This window comes from Mustela lutreola, chromosome 9 (assembly GCF_030435805.1).
Source record: "Mustela lutreola isolate mMusLut2 chromosome 9, mMusLut2.pri, whole genome shotgun sequence".
NCBI lineage: Eukaryota > Metazoa > Chordata > Mammalia > Carnivora > Mustelidae > Mustela > Mustela lutreola.
The window spans coordinates 70,646,894-70,671,309 of NC_081298.1; the positions used below are offsets into that span (position 1 = coordinate 70,646,894).

At 35.8% G+C, this 24,416-nt stretch overlaps 1 protein-coding gene across 1 annotated transcript in view; it reads right to left on the reverse strand.

The window, feature by feature from the left end:
- Window positions 1–24,416, reverse strand: part of TMEM131 (transmembrane protein 131) — a 214,486-nt gene that overhangs the window by 141,892 nt on the left and 48,178 nt on the right. Inside the window, exon 2 of the mRNA XM_059134680.1 lies at window positions 17,615–17,676. Within this exon, the coding sequence (XP_058990663.1) occupies window positions 17,615–17,676 (62 nt within the window). The remainder of the gene's footprint in view (window positions 1–17,614; window positions 17,677–24,416) is intronic.

Consider the following 24,416-nt stretch of genomic DNA (forward strand, 5'->3'; position numbering starts at 1 on the left):
GGCTCAGTGGGTTAAAGCCTCTGCCTTTGGCTCAGGTCATGATCCCAGGGTCCTGGGATCGAGCCCCACATCGGGTTCTCTGCTCAGCGGAGAGCCTGCTTCCTCCTCTCTCTCTGCCTGCCTCTCTGCCTACTTGTGATCTCTGTCTGTCAAATAAATAAATTAAAAAAAAAATCCTTTAAAATGTTTCAGCATATGACTTGCATGTGCATGGAAGTATGTGTGTATATAAGCAAATACGACAAAATGTTAATAATCTATCTCAGTGGTAGGTAAATGGGTATTCATTCTTAACTCTTATTTTCTATGCTTAAAAATATGTTTAACTTTTCATTGTAAAAAAATTTTTTTAAAGAATGTATTTATTTATTTGAGAGAGAGAGAGAAAGCACAAACGAGGGGGGGCAGGAGGAGAGGGAACCTGACATAGGACTCAATCCCAGGACCCTAAGATCATGACCTGAGCCAAAGGCAGACACTTAACTGAGATTCCTAGAGCCCCCCCCCCAATTTTTTCTTGTGGGAGAAAAAGTTATATATTTGATAAAAGGTTAATATATAAATATATAAAGAAGCACTAAAATTAAATTTTGTTATTGATAAATAGCAAATAAACAAACCTGATTTAAAAATGGGTGGGTGGGGGCCTGGGCAGCTCAGTAGGTTAGGTGTCTGATTCTTGATTTTGACTTAGGTCATGATCTCAGGGTCCCGAGACTGGGCCCTGCACTGGATTCCACTCAGCATGGAGTCTGCCAGAGATTCTCTCTCTCCCTTTCTCTCTGCCCCTCGCCTGCTTACATACTTGCTCTCTAAAATAATAAATCTTAAAAAAAGTGGGGCAGTGCAAGCCTTGATAGACATTTCTCCAAAGAAATATACAAATGGCCAATGGTCTCATGAAAAGATGTTCAACATCACTATTAGGGAAATGCAAATCAAAACTATAATAAGATACCACTTCACTCCCATCAGGATAGCTACTATCAAAAAGCCAGAAAATAACAAGTGCTGGAAAGGTTGTGGAGAAATTGCTATCCTTGTGCACTGTTAATGGGAATGTAAAATGTGGTGCTATGGTGGAAAATGGTATGGTTGTTCCTCAAAAAATTAAATACAGAATTACCACATGATCCAGCAATTCTACTTCTGGGCATATACCCAAAAGAATTGAAAGCAGAAAGCAGGGACTCAAATAAATATGTAGATATCCATGTTCATTACAGTATCGTCTACAATAAAGTGTAGAAGTAACACAAGTATCTACCAATGGATAAATGGACAAATAACATGTGGTTTTTATGTACAACAGAGCATTATTTAGTCTTTTAAAAAAGGAAGAAAATTCTGACATATGCTACAACATGGATAAACCTTGAAGACAAAGTCTATACTAAATGAAATAAACCAGTCGCAGAAAGACAAAGATTACATGATCCTATTTATATGAAGTACTTAGAATAGTCAAGCTAATAGAGATAGGAAGTAGAATGGTGGTTGTTAAGGGTTAGCGTGAAGGGAATGAGGAGTTATTGTTTAGTGAGCACAGAGCAGTTTCAGTTTGGGATAATGAAAAAGTCCTGGAGCTGGATGGTAGTGATGTAAAAACAAACATGAATGTATTCAGTGTCACTGAACTATATAAAATTAAAATGGTTAAAACTGTAATTTTTATGTTACATATATTTTACTATATTTTTTAAAAAGTTACAGTAATGATGACAGTGAGCTGCCATAAAGATAAGACAAACAGATCAAGGAACTGGAGAAAGTCCAAAAATGGACTTACACATGTACAGTCATTTGATTTTCAACAAAGGAATCAATGCAGTTAGTTCATGGCAGAAACCTTTATCTTGTCAGCAAATGGTGCTGGAACAACAGGACAAACCTATGCAAAGGAAAACTGAGCCTTTATCCTTATGTCACACCATGTACTCAAATTACTTTTATACTTATAGTTTCAAGCATAAAAACTAATTATACAGTTTCAACAAGAATACATAGGAGATTATCTTTGCAATCCTGGAAACAAAGATTTCATGAACAGGACAAAGGCAACTAACTGTAAAAAAACAAAACAAAACAAAAAAACTGACAGACTAGACTCCAAAAAATTTTTAAAATATGCTCACCAAAAGACACTGTTATGAAAATGAAAAAGCAAACTGTATATTGAGAGGATATTTGCAATCACATATTTGATGAAAGACTTGCATACTGAACATATAACTTGTGAATACAAATTTATAAAAACAACACCATTTTTAAAAATAAGCAATAGTAAAAATGTCAGTTAAGCACATGAAAAGATGCTCAGTATGTTATTAAGGAAAAGCAAATGACATACTACACACCTATTATAATGTCCAAAATTGAAAACACACTAAGAGTTGGAGAGAATGTAGAAAAACTACAACTTCCATACATTGTCAGTGGGAATGTAAAATAGAACTACCACTCTAGAAAAAGCTTAGCAATTTTTTACAAAGTTAAACACACCCCTACCATATGATGATGGCTCTCCACTCCTAGAGATTTACCCAAGATAAACACAAGAAAAGCATGTGCACAAGAATGGTTACAGCAGTTTTATCTTCATAGCATGTTTATACCAGGTCAATACTGGGACAACCCAAATTTCCATTAAAAAGTGAATGGATAAATGCATAGTGGTATATCTACACAATGGAATACTACTCAGCAATAAAAAAAGAATGAAGACTGGGAAAGTTTCTTGTTTCCTTAAACATTTCTTTTTCATTTCATAATACATATATTATTTTTAAAAGAGCAAAAAATAACATTTGAGCATAAAAAAAGAATAAACTGATGATACAACATAGATGAATCACAAAATAATTATGCTGAGTCAGACACCCCCCCACCCCCACCAAAGTACATTCTGTGTGAATGCATTTATATAAAATGGTTTATAGTATAAAATGATAGTGACAGCAGAATAGTGATTGCAACTGCCTAGAAATGGAGGGTGAGGGGATTACCAAGGGTCACAAGTAAACTTTTGGGTGTGATGGATATGTTACTTTGACTGCAGTGATGATTTCACAAGTGTATAAATATTTAAACTCTTCAAACTGTACACTTTAAACACATATAGTTTATTGTGGGTCACTCATACTTCAATAAAGAATGCAACCTAAGAATTCTAGAACATGCAACACTGTGGTTCTTAAGTGAAGCTGACTAAAAGGGAACTCAAAGTTTATCACCCATGTACACTTTCTTAAGGGGGAAAAATTCTTCATGAAGACAATCTGGCCAACAAGATTACTCATGAAGAATTGCAAATGAGGAAGCTGTCTTGTGAAAGATAGGCAGATGGTCATGGCAAAGGAACTGTGGAAATAAGATTAGAAAAGCAGAAAGTAAATGTTGTTTTTAAAGTGTAAGCCACAAAATAGAAAAATCATTTAATCATAATAAACAAGAATAAAAATCTCAGCACATGCCAACAAAACACCGTAAGAATTAAAAGAGAAAGAGCACAATAGATATGATTTTATTTTTGAAGTAATTTGAGAAATAAAGGTTTAAACATATTTAAAACGTACATCTGAAAATTAAGCTCCTAAATCAAGAGAAAACAACAAAGAAAAGATAAAAATTAGATGGAATAAATATGTATACAGTATGATTAAATGAGATAAACTCATCTATTTTTTAAAAAGACTAAAGGATTGTGTTAGAAAACTAAAGGCCAACTATAAACTGTAAATACCTAATACAAAATGATGCAGAAATGCTGACAAACAATGGGCAAAAACAGGGTAAATGCTCCTACCCCCCAAAAAAGAAGAGAAAAAGCACACAGATAAGGGTTACAACACTAATAAAAAAATGGAAAAAATTTGTGAGGTTAGGTTTTAATCTGTATTTTCTGGGTGGGTAATATGGTTGAGCAGTTTTCAATTGCCCTTTCTGCCATCTGTACATCCTTTTCAGTGAAATGTCTGGTCATGTCTTTTGCTGATTCCTGACTGGGTTTTATTATTGAGTTTTGAGAGTTCCTGATAAATTCTATAAACTAGGTCCTTTGTCAGGTATATGGTTAGCAAATATTTTCTCTTAGTCTATATTCTGGCTTTTTATCTGGTTTCTGGCAGAGCAAGCTTTTAATTTACAAATTTTTCCTTTATGGATTGTACTTCTGGTATCAAGTCTTTGGTGTCAAGTACTCTGCTAGCCCTCTATCCTGAAGCTTTTCTCCAATGCTTTTTTCTAAAAGTTTTATAGTTTGGGGGTGCCTGGGTGGCTCAATTGGTTAAGCGACTGCCTTTGGCTCAGGTGACGATTCCAGAGTCTCGGGATCGAGTCCTGCATTGGGCTCCTGGCTCAGTGGGGAACCTGCTTCTCCCTCTGATCCTCTCCCCTCTCAGGCTGTTTCTCACTCTCTCTCTCTCTCTCAAATAAATAAATTCTTTAAAAAAATAAAATGATAAAAATACGAGTTTTATAGTTTTATATATTTTTGCGTAGTTTTATATTGAAGTCTACAATCATTTATGAGCTAGTTTTTGTATAAGCTGTGAGAGATGTCTGTATATTTTAATACCATTTTAATATCTTTTGATGTTCTTTGTTCTCAGTTTTTAAGGCTATTTTTGAGCCAGCTACTTAGCTTTTTTGGTACCATTTATCTTTAAAACAGAGGGTATGAAATGGTAATGTGAAGAGAGTACAGAGTCAAAAATGGGCATGAGACAGAGAGCAGATAGTTCTGAGAAGACTCAGAATTGGAAGTAAAAAACAAAAACAAAACCAAAGAACCCGTGTTCAAATACCAACTCTGCTCTTACTAGCCAAGTAACCCTGGGAATATGTGAGAAGGCTTCCTGTCAACTGTGAAGAGCTGTACAGATGTTAGTCTCTACTGAGGGCCTTCTAGTGTCCCAAACATTTCCCCACCTCCAACAAGCAATTAACTTGACATGATGAGAAATCACTGCTCTGCGCAATGAAATCAGTTGTTATACTGTAAAACTTGACGATGCAGAATGAGAAATCAAAGCTATGTCCACAATGAAAATCATGGAAAATCAATAAATAAAACTATTAACATGTACTACATTTGGGTATTGGAATACAAGGATAACTCCCAAGTTCCCACTCTAGAGTACAGTGGTTTAGAACTTGTGCTTTAGAGTCCAAAAGTGTGGTATTGAATTCTAGCTCTACCACTTACTAGTCACTTACTGGGTTACTCTGAAAAAATGATCATGTATTTAAGAATTAAAAGAGTACCTGGCACTTGGCAATATCCAATAAATATTACTTATTTATTATTTTTCCAAATTTTCCATATTTTTTACAAGCATGTATTTCTTTTGTAATAGAACCACTTTCTTAAAAGAGAGATGAATGCTTTTATAATTCTGTGTATGTCAAAACCACAGCTCCCTCTTCCTTTATCTCAAGAAAACAGTAAGGCCATTCCCAAGAAAATTTAGAACAGTGGCTGATAATCAATAGTCCATAAGCCAAGTCTAGCCTGCTACCAAATTTTTGTTTTTTTTTTCCTTTTTTATTGTAGTAAAATACACATAATGTAAAACTTACCATTAAAAAAATTTTTCTTTATTCATTTGACAGAGAGAGACACAGCAAGAGAGAGAAGTGGGGAGTAAAGAGGGAGAAGGAGGCTTCCTGCTGATCAGGGAGCCCATGTGGGACTCGATCCCAGAAACTTGGGATCACAACCTGGCTGAAGGCAGGCGTTTAATGACTGAGCCACCCAGGTGCCCCACCTTAACTATTTTTAATTGTACAGCTCAGTGACATTAAATAACATTTGCAGTGTTGGGCAACTGTCACTACCATCTATCACTAGAACTCCTTTCTTCTTGCAAACTTCAAACTCTGTACCCACTAAACAACTTTCTAGTCCCTCCTCCTTCCAGGCCTGGCATGCACCATTCTTACTTTGTCTCTACAATTTTGACTAGTCTAAGTACTTTGCATAAGTAGAACCATACAGTATTTATCTTTTTGTAACTGACTTATTTCACTTGGTGTATGTCCTTAAGATTCACTCATGGTATACCATATGTCAGGTTTTCCTACCTTTTTAAGATTGATATGTGTTCTATTATATTTATAAACTTCCTTTTGTTTATCCGTATATCTGTTGGTGGATCCCTGAATTGCTTCAATGCTTTGACACAGTATATCATCCTTTTTGTAAGTGGTTACATTCAGTTTGCTAGTCTTTTGTTGAGGACTTTGCATCAGTTTTCGTAAGGGATATTGTCTGTACTTTTCCTTCATTGTCCTGTCATTGGCTTTGTTATCAGAGTAATGCTGGAATTATGAAATGTTCTCTTCCTCCTAAATTTTTTGGAAAAGTATAGGGAAGGATTGGGAGTTTTTCAAATGTTTGGTGGAATTCACCAATGAAGCCATCAGGTGCAAGTTTTTTTTGTTGGGAGATTTTGGATTACTGATTGACTCTTCTTACCAGTTATACAGGTCTCTTCAGATTTTCTATTTTTTTATGACTCAATCTTGGTAGGTATTGTGTTTCTTAGAATTTGTCCATTTAATTGAGGCTACACAGTTTGTTGGTGTACAAATGTTCACAGTACTCTCCTATAATTCTTTTTATTTCTGTATGATCAGTAGTGACGTCCCCACTTTCATCTTTGAATTTAGTAATTTGGCCACTTTTCATTCTTAATCCACATAGGTAAGACTTTGTCAACATTGTTGGTTGTTTTTCAAAAAAGCAATTTTTGGTTTCGTTTATTTCCTCTATTTCTCATATTCTCTAGCTCATTTATCTCTGTTCTAATCTTTACTACTTCTTTCCTTTTGCTACCTTTGGGGTTAGCTTATTCTTATTTTTGTAGTTCCTTAAGTTGTAAAGTTAGGTTATTGATTTGAGATCTTTTTTTCTAACATCAGCATTTACAGCTATAAATTTCCTCCTTACCACTGCTTTTGGTGTATTGCATAGTTTTTTGGTATGTTGTGTTTTCATTTTCATTCATCTCTCTATAGTTTCTAATTTCCCTTGTGTAATTTCCACAAATATGTGAATTTTTCAGTTTTCCTTCTGTTACTGATTTCTAATTTCATCTTCTTGTGATTGGAGATGATACTCTGTATGATATCTATCTTAAAAAAAAACTATTGAGGACTTTTGGGAAGATGGTAGAGTAGGAGGATCCTAACCTCACCTCTTTCCCACAGACACACCTAGAGAACAGCTACAAGAGTATAACTAAATAAGAAAACAATATGAAGACTAGAAGAACAGACTTGTCACAGTTAATTGTAGAGAAGAGGCCACACTGAAAAGGGTAGAGGGCAAGAAACGTGGTCAGGAATCAATCTGCCTGCAAGGCTAACCACAAACAGGAGAAACACCACAAGCATGTGGAAATGTTAGGAGCAAACTCCACAACAGGCACCCCAGACAAGAGGACCTACCCTAAGATGCAACCACATAACATGTGGCTTTAAAAACCAGTGGGGCTTAAATTTACAAGTTTTACAATCAGTGGAGCTTAACTCTGGTTACTTTTAAAATCAGTGGGCTTAGTTCTGGGAGAGCCAGGGGGCCTTAGGAGGCTGAGTCCCTGCCTTTAAAGAGAAAACAAGACAATCCCATGGAGATATTTCATAGAAGCAGCAGTTTGAAAAGCCTGTGGGGTATATGTGAAAGTGATTATATATTCAGAACATGTGCTGGAGGAGCTGGGATCATTAGAAGACTTCTCTAAGAACAAAGAACTTTCCCCCACCCTCCCAAATAGCAGGATACCTGTGGGAGCCAGTTAAAACACCCTAATTGCTAAGACTGTGTACCACACAGATCTTTTTTTCCTGCAGATCTGCCCCATCTAACCTGCCCTACTTGGTAAGAGTGCCTTCAAAGTGGCTCCTGCTCTGTCACTTCCAGCATGTTGTCCTGGACGGGACCACTACCACTCCAAAGTAATTTCTGCTTTGAGTAAAGGGGGGAGATAACCACACATACCAGTTTAACTGCAGCCCCAGCATGTGAACTGGGAGTACACACTTGATCTGACTGCCAACCCTGTCCACCAACAAAAATCTCTCAGGGGACACCATGAGACAGCACTGTAGTTCCATGTAACTATAGACCGGGGAAATGGCCTGTGGGCAGGCATCTGGTCTGACCACTAGATACTACCCAGCTACAAGTGCAAGGTAGCCCCAGACTGGCCCCTTAACAGCACAGGGACCAAACTGTGGCCCAAACAGGTAAAGTAGGCAATTGTAGCTGACTGGACTAAAAGCAAACACAGCTTAGCCACAACAGTAGGGCACATACAACCCACACAGGATACACCCCTAGAGCACCTGGTTCTGGTGAACATGGGTCACTGCACCAAGGAACTCTTCTTCTGAGGGCTACTTTCAAAATTGGAAAACGGATGATTTTTCTTAATACAAAGAAATAAACACAGGGTTAGACACAATGAGGACACAGGAATATGTCCCAAATGAAGGAACAAGACAAAAACACCAAAAGGCATACATGAAATAGAGATACGCAATAGACCTAAGAATTCAAAATAATGGTCATAAAGATACTTACTGCACTTGAGAAAACAGTGAAGGATCTCAATGAGACCTTTAACAAAGGGACAGAAAATATAAAAAGAACCAATCAGAGATGAAGAACTCAATAACTAAAATTAAAAATACATTAGAAGGAATCAACAGCATATTAAAGGAGGCAGAACAGATCAGTGAGCTGTAAGACAGAGTAAACGGAAAGCAACAACCTGAAACAGCAAAAAGAAAAAAGAACAGTAAAAAATGAGATGAGGTTGGGGGAATTAAGAACAACTGCATTACAGGGATCTGAGGAAAGAAAGAGAAAAGGGGGCAAGAACTTTATTTGAAGAAATAATAGCTGAAAATTTCCTGACTCTGGGGAAGGAAACAGAAATCCAGATCTAGGAGGCATAGAGAATCCCCAACAAAATCAACCCAAGGAAGTCCACACTAAGATACATAATAATTAAAAGGGGGGGAAAAAACAGTGATAAAGATAATTTTATTTTATTTATTTATTTTTTAAAGATTTTATTTATTTGACAGACAGAGATCACAAGTAGGCAGAAAGGCAGGCAGAGAGAGAGGAGGGGAAGCAGGCTCACTGCTGAGCAGTTAGCCAGAAGCGGGGCTCGAACCCAGGACCCTGGGATCATGACCTGAGCTGAAAGCAGAGGCTTTAACCCATTGAGCCACCCAGGCGCCCCAAGAGAGAATTTTAAAAGCAGCAAGAGAAAACAGTACACCCAGGGGGAACCCCATAAAGCTGTTAGCTGATTTTTCAGCAGGTCATAAGAGAGTGGCATAACATCTTAAAAGTGCTGAAGGGAAAAAACCTGCAACAGAAAATACCTGACCCAGCAAAGCTATCATTCAGAATAGAAAGAGAGTTTCCCAGACAAAACTTAGAGAAGTTCATTGCCACTAAACCAGTCTGCCAAGAAACAGCAAAGGGAATTCTCTGAAAAGAAAAGGCCATAATCAGAAGTAAGAGTTTTAAAAAGAAAAAATTTCACAGGTAAATGCAAACATAATAAAAGAGTAGATTCATCACTTACAGAAACAGTACAGACATTGAAGCACAAAAACAGCAAAATCAACTACATATATAAAAATGAGTCAAAGGATACACAAAATAAAAGGATGGAGAGCATGGCATTATATACACAGGATGTGGGTATGAGGGGTAAAATTTTAGTGCTTCTAGAATCAATTCAAACTTAATTGATCATCAACTTAATATTGACTTCCATTTGCATAAGGCATGTACATTAACCTAATAGAAACTACAAATCAAAAACCTGTATTAGATATGCAAGAAATTAAAAGGAAGGAATTGAAGCATATCACTAAAGAAAGCCATTAAGCAAGGGAAAAGAGCATAAGAAGAAAGGAAGACAGAACTATAAAAACTACCATAAAACAAGTTAACAAAATGGCAATAAGTACAAATCTAACAATAATTATTTTGAATACAAATCCATTAAGTGCTTCAATCAAAAGACACAGGGTGATGGAATGGATGATAAAAGAAGACCCACCTATATGCTGTCTACAGGAGACTCATTTCATACCTAAACACATATGTAGAATGAAAGTAAAGAGATGGAACAGTATGTACCAGGCAAAATGAAATTAAAAGAAAGCTAAGGTAGCACAGTTTTATCCCAAAAAAATGGACTTTAAAACAGAGACTAACAAGAGACAAAGAAGGACTCTACATAATGACGAAACACTCTAACAAGAGAAAAAATAAAGACATTTTCAGACAGACAAGATTGTAGAGAATTTGTCACCAGAAGATTTGCACCAAAGGCAATAATGGAGAATAATATTCTTCAGGCTGAAGGTAAATGGTCTCAGCAGCTCAAACATACAAAGGATAAAGAACATTAAAAATGAAAATATGTAGGGGCACTGGGTGGCTCACTTGGTTAAGAATCTGGCTTAATTTCAGCTCAGGTTATGATAACCTGAGCAATAACAACTGTAAATATTTAAGCACCAAACATACACCTAAATATTAACAGACATAAAAACAGGCATTAAAAAAAATTGATTGTTCTTCCTCCTAGATAATTCCAAATAACACATCTTGTTTGCTTATTCTTTCTTCTGCTTGAAAAAAATCTGCTTTTGAACCCTTCTAATAAATTTTTTCAATTCAGTATTCCTGTTTGGTTCTTTTTAATTTTTTCTATCCCGATTATTTTTTCCTCCATGAATGGGTCACACTTTCACTTTTTTTTTTTTTTTTTGGTATCAATGGTTATTTTTTCTGTTGAAAACCGGACATGCGAATCTAATAACATAATAACTCTGGACATCAGATTTTCCTAGGGTTTGCTTTTTCTTGTTATTTTCTCTTTACATGTGAAGAGTATTTTTCACTGGGGATAGAATTCTAGTTCTAATTTGTTTTTAGTAAATTTTATTATCTTTTGCTCCTATTGCCCTCAAGTAAATCCCTAGTACTTCTCTGACTCTACCTCAAGATCTTGCTGAGAACCCCAACTGACACATATGATAAAGAGTATCTATTGGGGTGGAGAAAAACTATACTAAACAACATACTTAATGAAATGCTGGAGGTTTTATCTCTGAGATGAGGTATCAAAGTAGGGTCAAAGATACACACTAAATACCGCTTATATTCAACATCATAATGACTATAGCCAGTAAAGTGAAGCAAGAGAAAGAATTAAAAACTAAAAGGACAGTAAAGTTGGAAATACAATGTTATTAACTTAAGACTATGATAGTTTGTGGACCTAGTCCAGAGCATCTACAGATAAGTTTTTAGAAACAACTAGTAATTTAGCTAGTTTGCAGTAATAGTCAATATATAAAAAACAAGTGCATTTCTGTATTTTATGTTGGCCCATATGAATTTCTACTTTTATAAAAGAGAAAAGGCAACCGAGCCCAGAAATAGATTCATGCATACATGGATCCTTAACTTATGAATAAAGTGTCACTGAAGAATACTGGGGAAAGAAAATATTGGGGAACAATGAAGGTACTGGGACAAGTCAATATCTATATGAGAAATAAAACTATGACCTCACACCAATAACAAAGTCAATTTAGAATTACAGCTAGAATCCAGATGGCCAACAGACACATGAAAAAGTGCTCCATATCACTCGGCATCAGGGAAATACAAATCAAAACCACAATGAGATATCACCTCACACCAGTCAGAATGGCTAAAATCAACAAGTCAGGAAATGACAGATGCTGGCGAGGATGCGGAGAAAGGGGAACCCTCCTACACTGTTGGTGGGAATGCAAGCTGGTGCAACCTCTCTGGAAAACAGCATGGAGGTTCCTCAAAATGTTGAAAATAGAACTGCCCTATGATCCAGCAATTGCACTATTGGGTATTTACCCTAAAGATACAAATGTAGTGATCCAAAGGGGCACATGCACCCAAATGTTTATAGCAGCAATGTCCACAATAGCCAAACTATGGAAAGAACCTAGATGTCCATCAACAGATGAATGGATCAAGAAGATGTGGTATATATACACAATGGAATACTATGCAGCCATCAAAAGAAATGAAATCTTGCCATTTGCGACAACATGGATGGAACTAGAGCGTATCATGCTTAGCGAAATAAGTCAAGCAGAGAAAGACAACTATCATATGATCTCCCTGATATGAGGAAGTGGTGATGCAACATGGGGGCTTAAGTGGGTAGGAGAAGAATAAATGAAACAAGATGGGATAGGGAGGGAGACAAACCATAAGTGAGTCTTAATCTCACAAAACAAACTGAGGGTTGCTGGGGGGAGGGGGTTAGGGAGAAGGGTGTGGGATTATGGACATAGGGGAGGGTATGTGCTTTGGTGAGTGCTGTGAAGTGTGTAAACCTGGTGATTCACAGACCTGTACCCCTGGGGATAAAAATATATGTTTATAAAAAAATAAATAAATAAATAAATAAAGAATTACAGCTAGAATTACAGTTAGAATTACAGCTATAATTATGAAAGGCAAAACAATAAATATCTGTATTTTATACAGTAATACAGGAGAATATTTTTATGACCTTGGATAGGAAAATATTTTCTTAACAGTACAGAAAAAGTATAAACTGTAATGGAAAATAGAGTTTAAACTACATTAAAATTAATTAAAAGTAAGAATTTCTGTTTATCAAAGTCACATTATGTGTAGAAAGGTAATCCACGAAGCAGAAGATACTTCTAATATATATAACCAGAATTGTACCAGATTTAAAAAGAACTCCTATCACACAAGAGGAAAAAAGACATGCAACCCAAGAGTTAAACAGGGCAAAAGATTTAACTGAGATTTCACAAAAGATATCCAAATGGTCAAATAAACATGAAAAATTACTCCACCTTATTAGGAATCAGAGAAATGCAAATTAAAAGTACAATAAGATACTATCACTCACTCTTCAGAATACTTTAAAAAAACATATGAAGTACTGCAGAACACTTCCTGATGATGGAACTATAAGCTGGAACAAGCACTTTGGAAAAACATATGGCATTACATTCTAAAATAGAAGATTCATAACCTATATCCCAGCATTACACTCAACTCTACCAGAAATGCATATGTTCACCAAGAGACACCGTTTATTTATAATAGCCCAAATCGGTAACAAGTGAAATGTCCATAACAGCATAAATTATATGTAAATTGGGCCATATTCAAATAATGCAATACTATTCAGCAAGGAAAATGAATAACCACAGTCACACTCAACAGCACAGAGAATCTTTGAAACTTAACACTAACAAAAAGCTGAACAAAAAAAGAATACAAATGGTATGAACTCCAAAAACAGATGAACTATAGTGTTTAGAGACACCATACTTAGATAGTTAAGACTTCTAGGGAAAGAAATTATCATATACTTCAGGATTATAACCAAATCTTGGGGACAGTGACTTAGAGAGAGCTTCAGGTGGGAACTTATGAGAGTGTTGGCATGTTCTTAATTTTTAACTGGGGTGATGATTATAAATAGATGTTTGCTTTGCAAAAAAAACCCCATATTTTATGCATGTATATATGAATTATACCTCACGACAAACACCTTAATTAAAGAAAAAGAAATTAATCAAATTCTTAGATGTCTTTATACTCCTTGCAGGAAGACTCAATATAGGATCCCTAACTGTGTACTTAGAACCATTTATACCTGCCTACATCTAGAATAAACCTAATTCATTTTCTAGAATGCACAGTTTCCAATGGCTTCAACCCTAACTCCTTTTAGTTACAGAAACTAAAAAAACTTGTTTAGGGGCTCAAGTTATTCCCAATAACCTCTTTACAACTGTTAAGTTTTACTATGGCTATCTTTAAAAATTATTATTATCTTTTAAATGTAAGCTCACCCAAGAACAACCAAACTACATGCTCACTTGCTTATTCTATTGAGTGTTTTGGTATGTTGCAAATAATTGTCTGGTTAAGGAAGGTCTCCATAGTCCTTTCCCAACCAACCTGACACAGAATAGTAGACAAACTTTCCATAATCTTTTCCCCAACCTTCCTCTGAGAAGACTGGGAAAAGAGTTATTTCTATAAATGAACAACTCTGGCTGACTAACCATGGTCCTGTAGCTGAAATACTGGGGGCACAACGAAGTGGAATCTGTGATCTATTATGTATGTATGAAAAGATCTCTTAGACCTGAACTATCTTCTAAGCACAGCAATTAGGAATTTATCTCCTCCTTCTAAGGCAACCTTGTTACTTAACCTTTAGGCAATAGACCAATGGAAAGTATTAAATGTTAAGAGATTTAGAATCAAAATTGCTTCTTATTCTTCTTGGACCCCTTATTAGCACTGAAATTTGGGGCCAATTAATGAACTAGCTGAGACTCCAGCAAGTACTTAAAAAACAGGAGTTCTAGCTAATCCTGCCTTAGGTACCTGAAAGTTAGGTAGTGAGCAGAGATAATAGGTGCCTATAGGTTATGAGAACGACCAATGAGCATACAATGAAAAGAATGTTTCTGTTTCTTGACCAGTGAAAGGGAAGGAGAGGAGAGGAGAGGAGAAGGAAGGGGAGGGGAGGGGAGGAGAGGGGAGGAGAGGGAAAGAGAGGGGAGGGGGAGGGAGGGGGAGGAGGGGAGAGGAAGAGGAAGGTGGGGAGGAAAGGAAAAGAGATGAAAGGAAAAGGAAAATACAAAGCCAGCCTTTTCCTTGGGCTTTATCTTCATTTGTTTATAAGAAACTTAGATTAGGAAACAGATTAAGGCTTTTAAGTATATCTTTTGTTATTCAATCTTATAATGATCGATCAAAGGAATGGGTCAAGAAGAGGCAACCACTCACATCAGTTAGGGTTGGAATGGTAGTTTGAGATACTTCTTGACCTGCAACCCCTATGGTGAAGAGTCTTCTACTGACAAGCAGAATTCTCAGGGTCTGTATTCCTCTTAGGAATTATTTATCCTTCTATATTCTATATACCAAATCTTAGTAGCCCTGCCAAACAGGAATGGTGATGGCCAAAGCACCAACTACAGAAAACATGTGCTAAGAGGATTACTGTGATTTCTAATCACAACCCAATATTATTAGTGGTAACCCAGGCAATGCACTGGGAGGAACTGCATATACGTGGTGCTGTGGAAAGAGCTCTGAAAGCAGAAAGGCTGGTTACTTACTGAATGCTGGAATCCTGCACTAGTAATTGAATAGGGAGCAAATTATTTAGTGTCTATGAGCCTCATTTTCCTTATCTTTAAAAAACAAGGAAGGTAAATCCAAAGTTTCTAGCAAATTTTTTGTGAGCTTTGGCAATTTTTATGGACTTATTATCAATTAATTTTCGGGGCTTAAAAAGTTACTATGAGCCAAGTGGCATGAATTTAACATAAAATTCAGGATCAGAGAAGGAATGGTCTCAGGCAAAATGCTCATTTTAAATAATGCAATACAAGGCTGTTGCTTTGACTCTTTCCCTGATTTAATTATAATTTAATTTGAAAAACCTTGATAATATATTCTGCCATAGGAATGCTACATGTAAATACTTCTGTTCTAATCATACCATAAGAACCCAGGAAGCTGAAACCCAGGAGTTGTTTAAGAAATGGTTTAAGCCACTGATAAATTATCATTAGAAATCATTATGTCAAACATCGAAACTGTTGTTCCTAGGAAATATTCTTCAATATTAAAATGAACAATTTACATGTATCTATTCAAAAGGGTCTTATATTCTGCTACCTGGGGATAAATAATACACTATAGCATCTTGACATTAGATGTACTGCAGGAGTCTTAGTGAGGTTTCACTGTGGTTGAGGTAACCAACTGGTACCACCTACCCTCAACATTGCTCCTACCTAAAATTACCTTTGCTAGGGAACTCTTGAGAGGTCTTAACCAAGGTCGCAACCAAGCTCCTGCCCAAGCATTTTGAAAACTCAAAGAGGATGAGCAAGGCACATAGCAGTCTACCAGTTCTTCCACAGCTAAATCCATGTAGACAGGGGCGGACAGCCTCCCCAGACAAAAACACCAATCAAGCTCCAGAATTTTCAAAATGAATTACCATTTGCAACCTAGATGTCTAATTTGTAAAGAACATGGGTCCTTCTTCAATCAACCAATAAAGGAGAATTTTTCCAGAAATTCAGTCCTCATTTGCCTATTATCCAGATCCTGCAAACCACTTAAAGGGAGGTATTTAAAACAGTCTATAGGTTCTCTAAGTTCTCAGCTTGCAACAGACTAAAGAACTAGAAAAAAGAGACTAAGCTCATTTTCTAGTACGGTGGCTTTACAAAATTTGAGATTATATATCTTAAGTCTTTATTCAGTTTTTCAATATAAAAAGCTGTACACTTTTCTGGAAGTACCATGTAGACACTGCCTGTTGTGTTTTTCAACATCTCTTATGTAAAGGTATGAATGATATGCTTATTTAAAAATTTGGAAGCAAGAAAAAAGTTATTCAGAACACTTACTTGCTTTATTGTCAGAGAAAAAGAACCTTAAAACCCATCACTTTTTTTCTTGTGCTCTCTGGTTTATGGTCTGAAATCTAAATCTATGATAAAATGCTAACAGAAATCTTATTTGAGGTTGCTAGCACAATTATTTTTTTTCTATTGTCTTAATCTAACTTTCAGTTTCCTACCATTATTACAAGCTACAGGGAATAGCTTTTCAGAACTGCTTAACTTGTATACTTGGTTTTAATTAAGTAAATAAATACATCATAGGAAGCATCACATAAAAGAAAGACAAACAATCACACCTGGAATGAGAAGACGAGAATTCTAATACTAGCATTACCACAAAGTAATGGGATCTTTGGCACCTTTCTTAAACTAAACCTTGGGACAACTGTGAGTCATGCTACCAAATAGATGGTACTTGAAAACACACGTTATAATTACAAAAGTGTAAGTATTATAAAACAAGCACAGAATATGATAAAAGTTTGGAAGAAGGGAAGAAAACATCTCAGTCATAAAAATCAGAGGGGTGGTTAAGATGCCTTTACTCTCTTTTTTTAGCTCTGAAATTCCAGAACTGATTTTTAGCTAGGGAGACTAAAAGAGGCTTCGTGGGATATCTGTGCTATCTGGTGTGCTATCTAGTGTCTGAAAAGCAGGACACCAGATTATACCTTCCAATTTTATGTATAATATATTTAAAGATGTGGCTTAGAATGGCAAATGGCAAGATGATACAGATGTATATCTACCGAACTTATATTTTAGAGAAGTCTTCTTCCAGATAAATATTCTGAGGTCTGACATTTGAACTGAGTACTTCACTCACTGGTTCTAAACTCACAGAGCTAACCACCAGTTCCACTGCCCCTGATCTGACTCTCCCCATGTAACCTCCCAAACCACCCCCAGAAATAATTAATTTAAAAGATAATTCATATAGCTAAGGAGGTTTTTGTTACAGAATTATCTGCATATAAGGCTCATAAAATATATTTCACAGAAACCAGTTATATTTTTTAAAGATAAATAACAATCTGATAAAATTCAAGGTTTGACACTCAGATAATTTTTCAACTTAAAATAAAATTACCTGTAGTAACCCTCCATCATCAAACCGTAGTACTTCTATTATGCTCTCCGACTGAATAAATGCTGTGAAGGAAACAAAACACACTATCACTTTACAGAAACATAAATCTGATTTAAATAAATATCTTTTACCTTAAGATTAATAAATACAATTATATATTTTAAAAAACATACTGCTTGAGGGTGATGGTTAAAGAGGAAAGTGCAATCCTTCAGAATTTTAGCAACTATAAAATACTATAAAATAAAACAAGACAACCTATTTAGAAAGTAGTTGTAACAACCTATAGGCTGTGTACGCCAGCTGCCAAATATATTTCTGCCATACTTCCAGAAAGCACAAACAAATTAAACTAGATGCAGCTGATTATTTTCACCAACAGTTAACTGAAAATATCACAAGCACATGGAAAAGATCATCAAAGGGTTCAATTACCCCCAAAAAAGATTAAAAAAAGATAAGCTCTTTTATAGCGATAATAAGACCTGGAATCAACAGTTAAAAGAGACTTGGAGGGAGAACAGGCAAAGAAAATGGGAAAGGGAGATTATTGCACTCCAAGAAACTATGTACAATGCAAAGACAAGATATTTAAAAAGCTCACATACTTTTATCATATGGTCTGATTGTTGTACTCACAGGTATTCACCCAACTCATATGAAAACTTATATCCATACAAAAAGCTGCAAGCAATTCTGTATAGCAGTTCCATTCATAATCACTCTAAACTGAACACAGTCAAGATGATGTTCTTCAATAGACAAGTAGATAAACTACAGTCCCTCCACAAATGAAGTATTATTCAGTGATAAAAAGTGAAATAAAAAGCTACATACTGTTTGATTCCAAGTGTATGACACTCTGGAAAGGGTTATACTACAGAGATGGTAAAAAGACCAATGATTGATAGAAGTTTGGGAAGAGGAAAGAAGATGTAAGTGAAGCAAACGAAATCTTTCAGAGCAGTGGAACTATTCTGAAGGACACAGGAATGGAAGCTACACAGCACTATGCATTCATCAAGACAGAACTTTAGAGTGAACTTACTGTATGCAATTTAAAAAGTCATTTAGGAAACCAGGGGGTCCTGAGATGAAATGAATATGACAAAATAATTTAACTATATTACAAATGTATGAAACCACCTTACTGAAGTGTGGGTTAGAATGGAGAAAGGTGCTAACATGAGTCATGCGAAAGTGAGTGGAATCTATAAGACTAAAGGTAAAAGCCCAAAAGGAAAAGAAACTGTAAGCACTATACCCTAATTGATAAAGTCATTTCCCATGGGAGCTTGGGTTAACAATTCTCATGTCACTTCCATGTTTACTGGAACTGAACAATTAAAGACACAGAAAGTGAAAATCAGACTTCTCACTACTGGATTTAGAGTGTATGCCAAAGCAAGGGGAAGAAGCGATCATGATCCATGTGGTACTGAACTGAGTTGGCAACATCAATATGAACTCATATTTAGTTTAATATAGATGTATAGAAATATTCATGTTATGTATAGAAATATTCATAAATATGTGTGTATGAAAGGGTTATTAGCATACACATATTTTCTTGCTTTGTCAGTTGAGAGGGCCTATAAGTAATGACACCCCAGCAAGTGCTAACCATCCAAAAAAACCCCAAAATACTGTACTGATGAGAATTTGTCAAAGGGATATAAGAATTAACAGAAAGAGTTCCCATACAGCCAAACCTGTAACAACTTGAGCAGTACAACAGTTTTGGATTACAGCCCAAAATATAAAATAAATAGCCATGAGTCCATGCTGATATAAATAAATGATTGAATAAATAAATAAATGGAGGAGAAGATACAAGACTCCCAGGCAGAATTCTAAATAATTTATGGATCTAGAAGATGGAGGACAACTCCCCACCTTTTAACAAGTGTGGGATGCACATAGGGACTTCCTTCCAAAAACAGTATGGAAAGGAGGGGAAAAAAGAGTAATTTTACAGTGGAGAAATCTGACAAATGTGACCTCAGTCAGATGATCTAGGTCAACATCCCAAGTGAAATGTCATGTTGACAGTACGTATCCTTCATATGACATAATAAAAATGGTATCTTATCTTTGTGGTCTTCCTCCCCAAATCACATAACTCCAGTCTCATTATGAGAATCCCAACCAAGAAACATTCTACAAAATATCTGAGCAGTACTTCTGAAAACTGTCAAAGTCACCAAAAAGAAGTCAAGTCTAAGAGACTGTCTATCACAGACTGGTGCAGCCTAAGCAGATAGGACTACTAGATGTAATATGTTACCTAGGGGCGGATCCTAGAAAAGAAAAAGGAAATTACATAAAAACTAAGAAAATCTGAACAAGATTTTATTTTATCATGCACTGTGTGGCACCTGGTGGCTCAGTGGGTTAAAGCCTCTGCCTTCAGCTTAGGTCATGGTCTCAGGGTCCTGGGATCTAGCCCCACATTGGGCTCTCTGCTCAGCAGGGGGCCTGCTTCCTCCTCCTCTCTCTGCCTGCCTCTCTGCCTACTTGTGATCTCTGTCTGTCAAATAAATAAATAAAGACTTTAAAAAAAATAATCATGCATTAATACCAGTTATTTGTTTAAAAAAAGGTACTATATTAATGTAAGGTGTTAATAGGGGAAAGGGTGGGGAGGATGGAAATTGTGGTATCTTCAAGGTGTTTATATAAATCTAAAGGTGTTTTAAAGTAAGTTTATTTTGGGGGGCTGCCTGGATGGCTCAGTCGGAAGAGCATGTGACTCCTGATCTTGGGTTTGTGAATTTGAGCCCCACAAAAAAAACTTTAGTGAAATAAAAATTTGACTTTTAAAAAACAACATTCACTGACTCCTCTTTCTTGGTCTTTTGAGTATTCGTCAGGAAAGCTGCTTACTATTTCATCCCATATACCTGGCTTTTCCAGCCTGACTAAAGCTGAGCAGCAAGGTAGGATACCAGCTAATTAGTTCACGTTACCTAACTGAATGGTATTTCCTGCCTGCCGAGTATTACTTTTCCCTTGTTTTAGGAACCACATACCAATTTTATTTTGGGGAAGTTCTGTGTCAGTCTGCTCCACTGCTCATTCCCCATCAGTTCTCAATGTAGAGAACACTTCATAAATACTGAATGCATGAGGGAAATCCCACCTTTTTTGCTCAGATGCAAGTACCAGTATTTGCATTTGTTGATGCAAATGATCTCTTTCCGGTTTGTTATCTAGTCCTAGCTTGTGGTTAGTTTCAGATCCATACCCAGCCCATTACCCTCCCTTCCTCTACCTTTTAACATAAACTGAAATTTAGATGATCCAGAAAACATCTTTCAGTTATACTCCTGTTGAAGACAGATTTACTGATGTAAGAACACAATGAACTAACAAGATTTAGCTGAAGAGCTAGATGCTCACAATGGAAGAGACATAAAGTAGGAGCTCCCAGTTGGAAGCTTTCAGTAAGAAAGTACCAGAAACATGATCTATTTGGAGGCTGCTATTAGAGTTATGATAGATAGAGTTATGATATAATGACTATCACCTAACTTCCCATCATCAAGCTATATCAGACCTTTAGCTAATTGAGGAGAACTTTCCTACATAAAGATAATGACAACAATATATTTGGTTGTATTGTATTTTTAATTAGGAGCTTTTTAAAAAACATGAATTACCTTAGTTGAAAAAGTTAGTAACAGCAGCTATTTCATAAAGACCTAAAAGGAAAATACTGTGTCATATATCATCAGTTTCCCTTAAAAGATATAGAAATGAGTAAGATTCAACACAGGCATGAAATAAAGCTAAGATATTTCCCTTTAAATGGTCAGTTATAAGAACTTCGAATTTTATGCCTAGAAAAATACAACTGACACCAGGTAAGTACTTAATCATTTAAAGCGTTAACAGTGTTGGGCTGTGAAATACAAAAAGTAACCTACGCAAGCCAAATTCCCCTGTTTCTGGATTCAAAACCACAACTTACAGCTATTTCCTCTCCTAAGAACTTTCCCCCTAATTTTGTATTTTAAATGAATCCCAGATTGTCCCAATGTTCCCCAGTTCAAACAGCAACCAGATGTAATAGAAATGAGAATAATATCCAATAATTATCATCACTATATTACTGTTAGCCTTCAAACTAAAGGTATGACACAGACATTAGAGGTTCCATTTTAAAATAAGTAGGCACAATGTGGCTATGCTTGAGGACACCCAGCAAGAAAAGTGGCTAGAGTCAGACTATAAATTTCAGCAAAAGGACCCCAGAATCTATGGTCTAAACCTATCACTATTTACTTACAAAGTAAATTTGACATTATGACTTAATGGTACCTTGAAGCAACCTAATTTCTAAAATTCTGGCATATATTTCCAATAACAAGTGAGGAAAGAAGGAAGGGATTTCTATTTCTGGCTTTTATGATTTTGAAGGCATTAACTCTGTGTACCTGGGCTCCGTAAGATATACTTTAAGGTCCCTGTATCCGCCCACATTTCCATGATGTCTGAGAGGAATAAAGACATTTCCATACAGTGTAAAAATCTCCATTTGTCAGTCTTTAATCACTTTCAAAACAGAAGTTTAGAAATTGAGTTTGTTTACTTCCCTATTTCATTTAGTAATGAATGACACAAGCAAAATACCTTTGCTTTAAAGGCAAATTTTTCTCTACTGTAATTTCTTTTTTTTAGCTAGAGATTTCTTTTCCTGAATGTTACAATCTGCCTGTTTTCACACATCTTTGGAAATAATTGATGAAAACAATGAATGTAAATAAGCAGTAGAAATATGTGTCATATGGGTGTGTGTGTGTGTGTGTGTGCGTGTATGTATACCAGGCACTGGAATTCTAGGCTGTCACCACTGACTCTCTACCTTCTAGCCTTCATGGTCTCCTTACCCATAGGGAAGGAGGTTGGGCTAGTTAGGTAAGTGACTTTTTTTTAATAACTAGGAAGCAAAGAAAGGGCCACACAGGCAGGACTTGGAAGGGCACTCAAATCCTGGGTCAAACCACCACCCTGCCTGGAATATTCTTCTCCTGGCTAGTGTCTTCTCCTTCAAGTCTCTCCCAGAACACCATCGCTGACCCAGGTTTCCCATGACTGTTCCAAGCAGCTCTCAGTCATCCTCTATCATCTGCCCTATTCTAACTCATCACTTGTTCCTGGTTTGCTTGTCATCTAGCACAAAGTCTGAAAAACGGCAGATAAAAAAAAAACTGGTTAAAATAATGGCATTATTATTTCAGAATTCATCACTGTTAATGATATTATCTTTTACAGTTACACTTGCTCAGGATTTTATTGCAACATACAATCACTAACAAAAATTTTTAAACATTCTGGACTAGATTTGTGTGGGTCCCTTCTATCTGTAAAGATACCCTGACTGAAACCTTGTTTCTCCCCCTCATTAATTTTCTTACCTGAAAGACGTAATATATACCTGTTATCTTCTTCCCACATTAAAAGTACAAAGGAATTTATATATGTCAAATTCTAATTTTACCAAGATCACTCAATATTACCAACCCCATAAAAGGCTGTGTCCATGTTATTTACTCCAAATCAAAAGATAAATTTATGCAACTCAGATATGCCAGATACACACCACATATCCAAAGAGGTGTGGCACATATATTTTCAAAATTAACCTCACAGTTATGATAAAATATCATAATTAATTTTCATTTTATCCTGAAATGCTTAATTTATATAAAATGATCAATAAACTCTAAGTTTTAAAATGAATGTCTGAGAACCACCAACTACTCTAAATAAGCAACAGAAAATCACTAATACATTGAAGCATATCCTACTATGGTCCCCCTTCCCAGCACAAGCAGGGATTAGGGGGAGCACTAGAGGCACTATATAAAACAAGCAGATCAAAATAATAATATAAAGGCTCTTAAACTATTCTGCAACCATAGCTCACAAAAGGATCTCTGTGATAAACCTAAACAGGCTGACTGCCTGCTAAAATAAAAAATTTAAGTAGTATCCATACATAATAGAATCAACCCAAGTGTCCACCAACAGATGAGTGAACAAACAAAACCAGATATATAAATACAATGGAATATCATTCAGCAATAAAAATGAAGTTCTCATATATGCTACAAACACGGATGGACCTTGAAAATATTATGCTAAGTGAAATACATCAGACCCCGAAGGACTAATATTGTGATTCCACTTAAATGAAATATTTAATATAGGCAAATTTACTGAGACAGCAAATACATCAGAGGTTACCAGGGGATGAAGTAAGGGGGAGTGGGAGTTGTTGCTTAATGGCCACTGAGTCTCTGTCTGGGATGATGAAAAAGTTTTGAACAGATAACGGTAATGATGGCACAACAGTGAATATAATTAATGTTACTCTATAAAAATAATAGTGGTTTGTGTTACATATGTGTTAAAGTTTTTTTTTAATTCCTGCAGACAATTAAAAAAAAAAAAACCAAACTACACACTACATCTCATTAACTTGGACTAAAAAACAAAACACAAAAACACAACTATTAACAAACTATTAACAAATTGAATCCAGCAATGTATAAAAAAATTACACATCATGACCAATGAGATTTATTTAAGTTGTTTTTAAGATTTAAGCCAGTCTTGTACAATATATTTTAGTGTACTATTGTACACTATTAAGAGGCTACAGAAGAAAAATTACTTGACCATACTGACTGAAACAGAAAGTGTATTTGAGAAAACCCAACACACACTCATAACAAAAATTCTCAACAAGATTGGAGAAAAGTAGATCTACCTCAACCTTCAGGTAATACCTTAC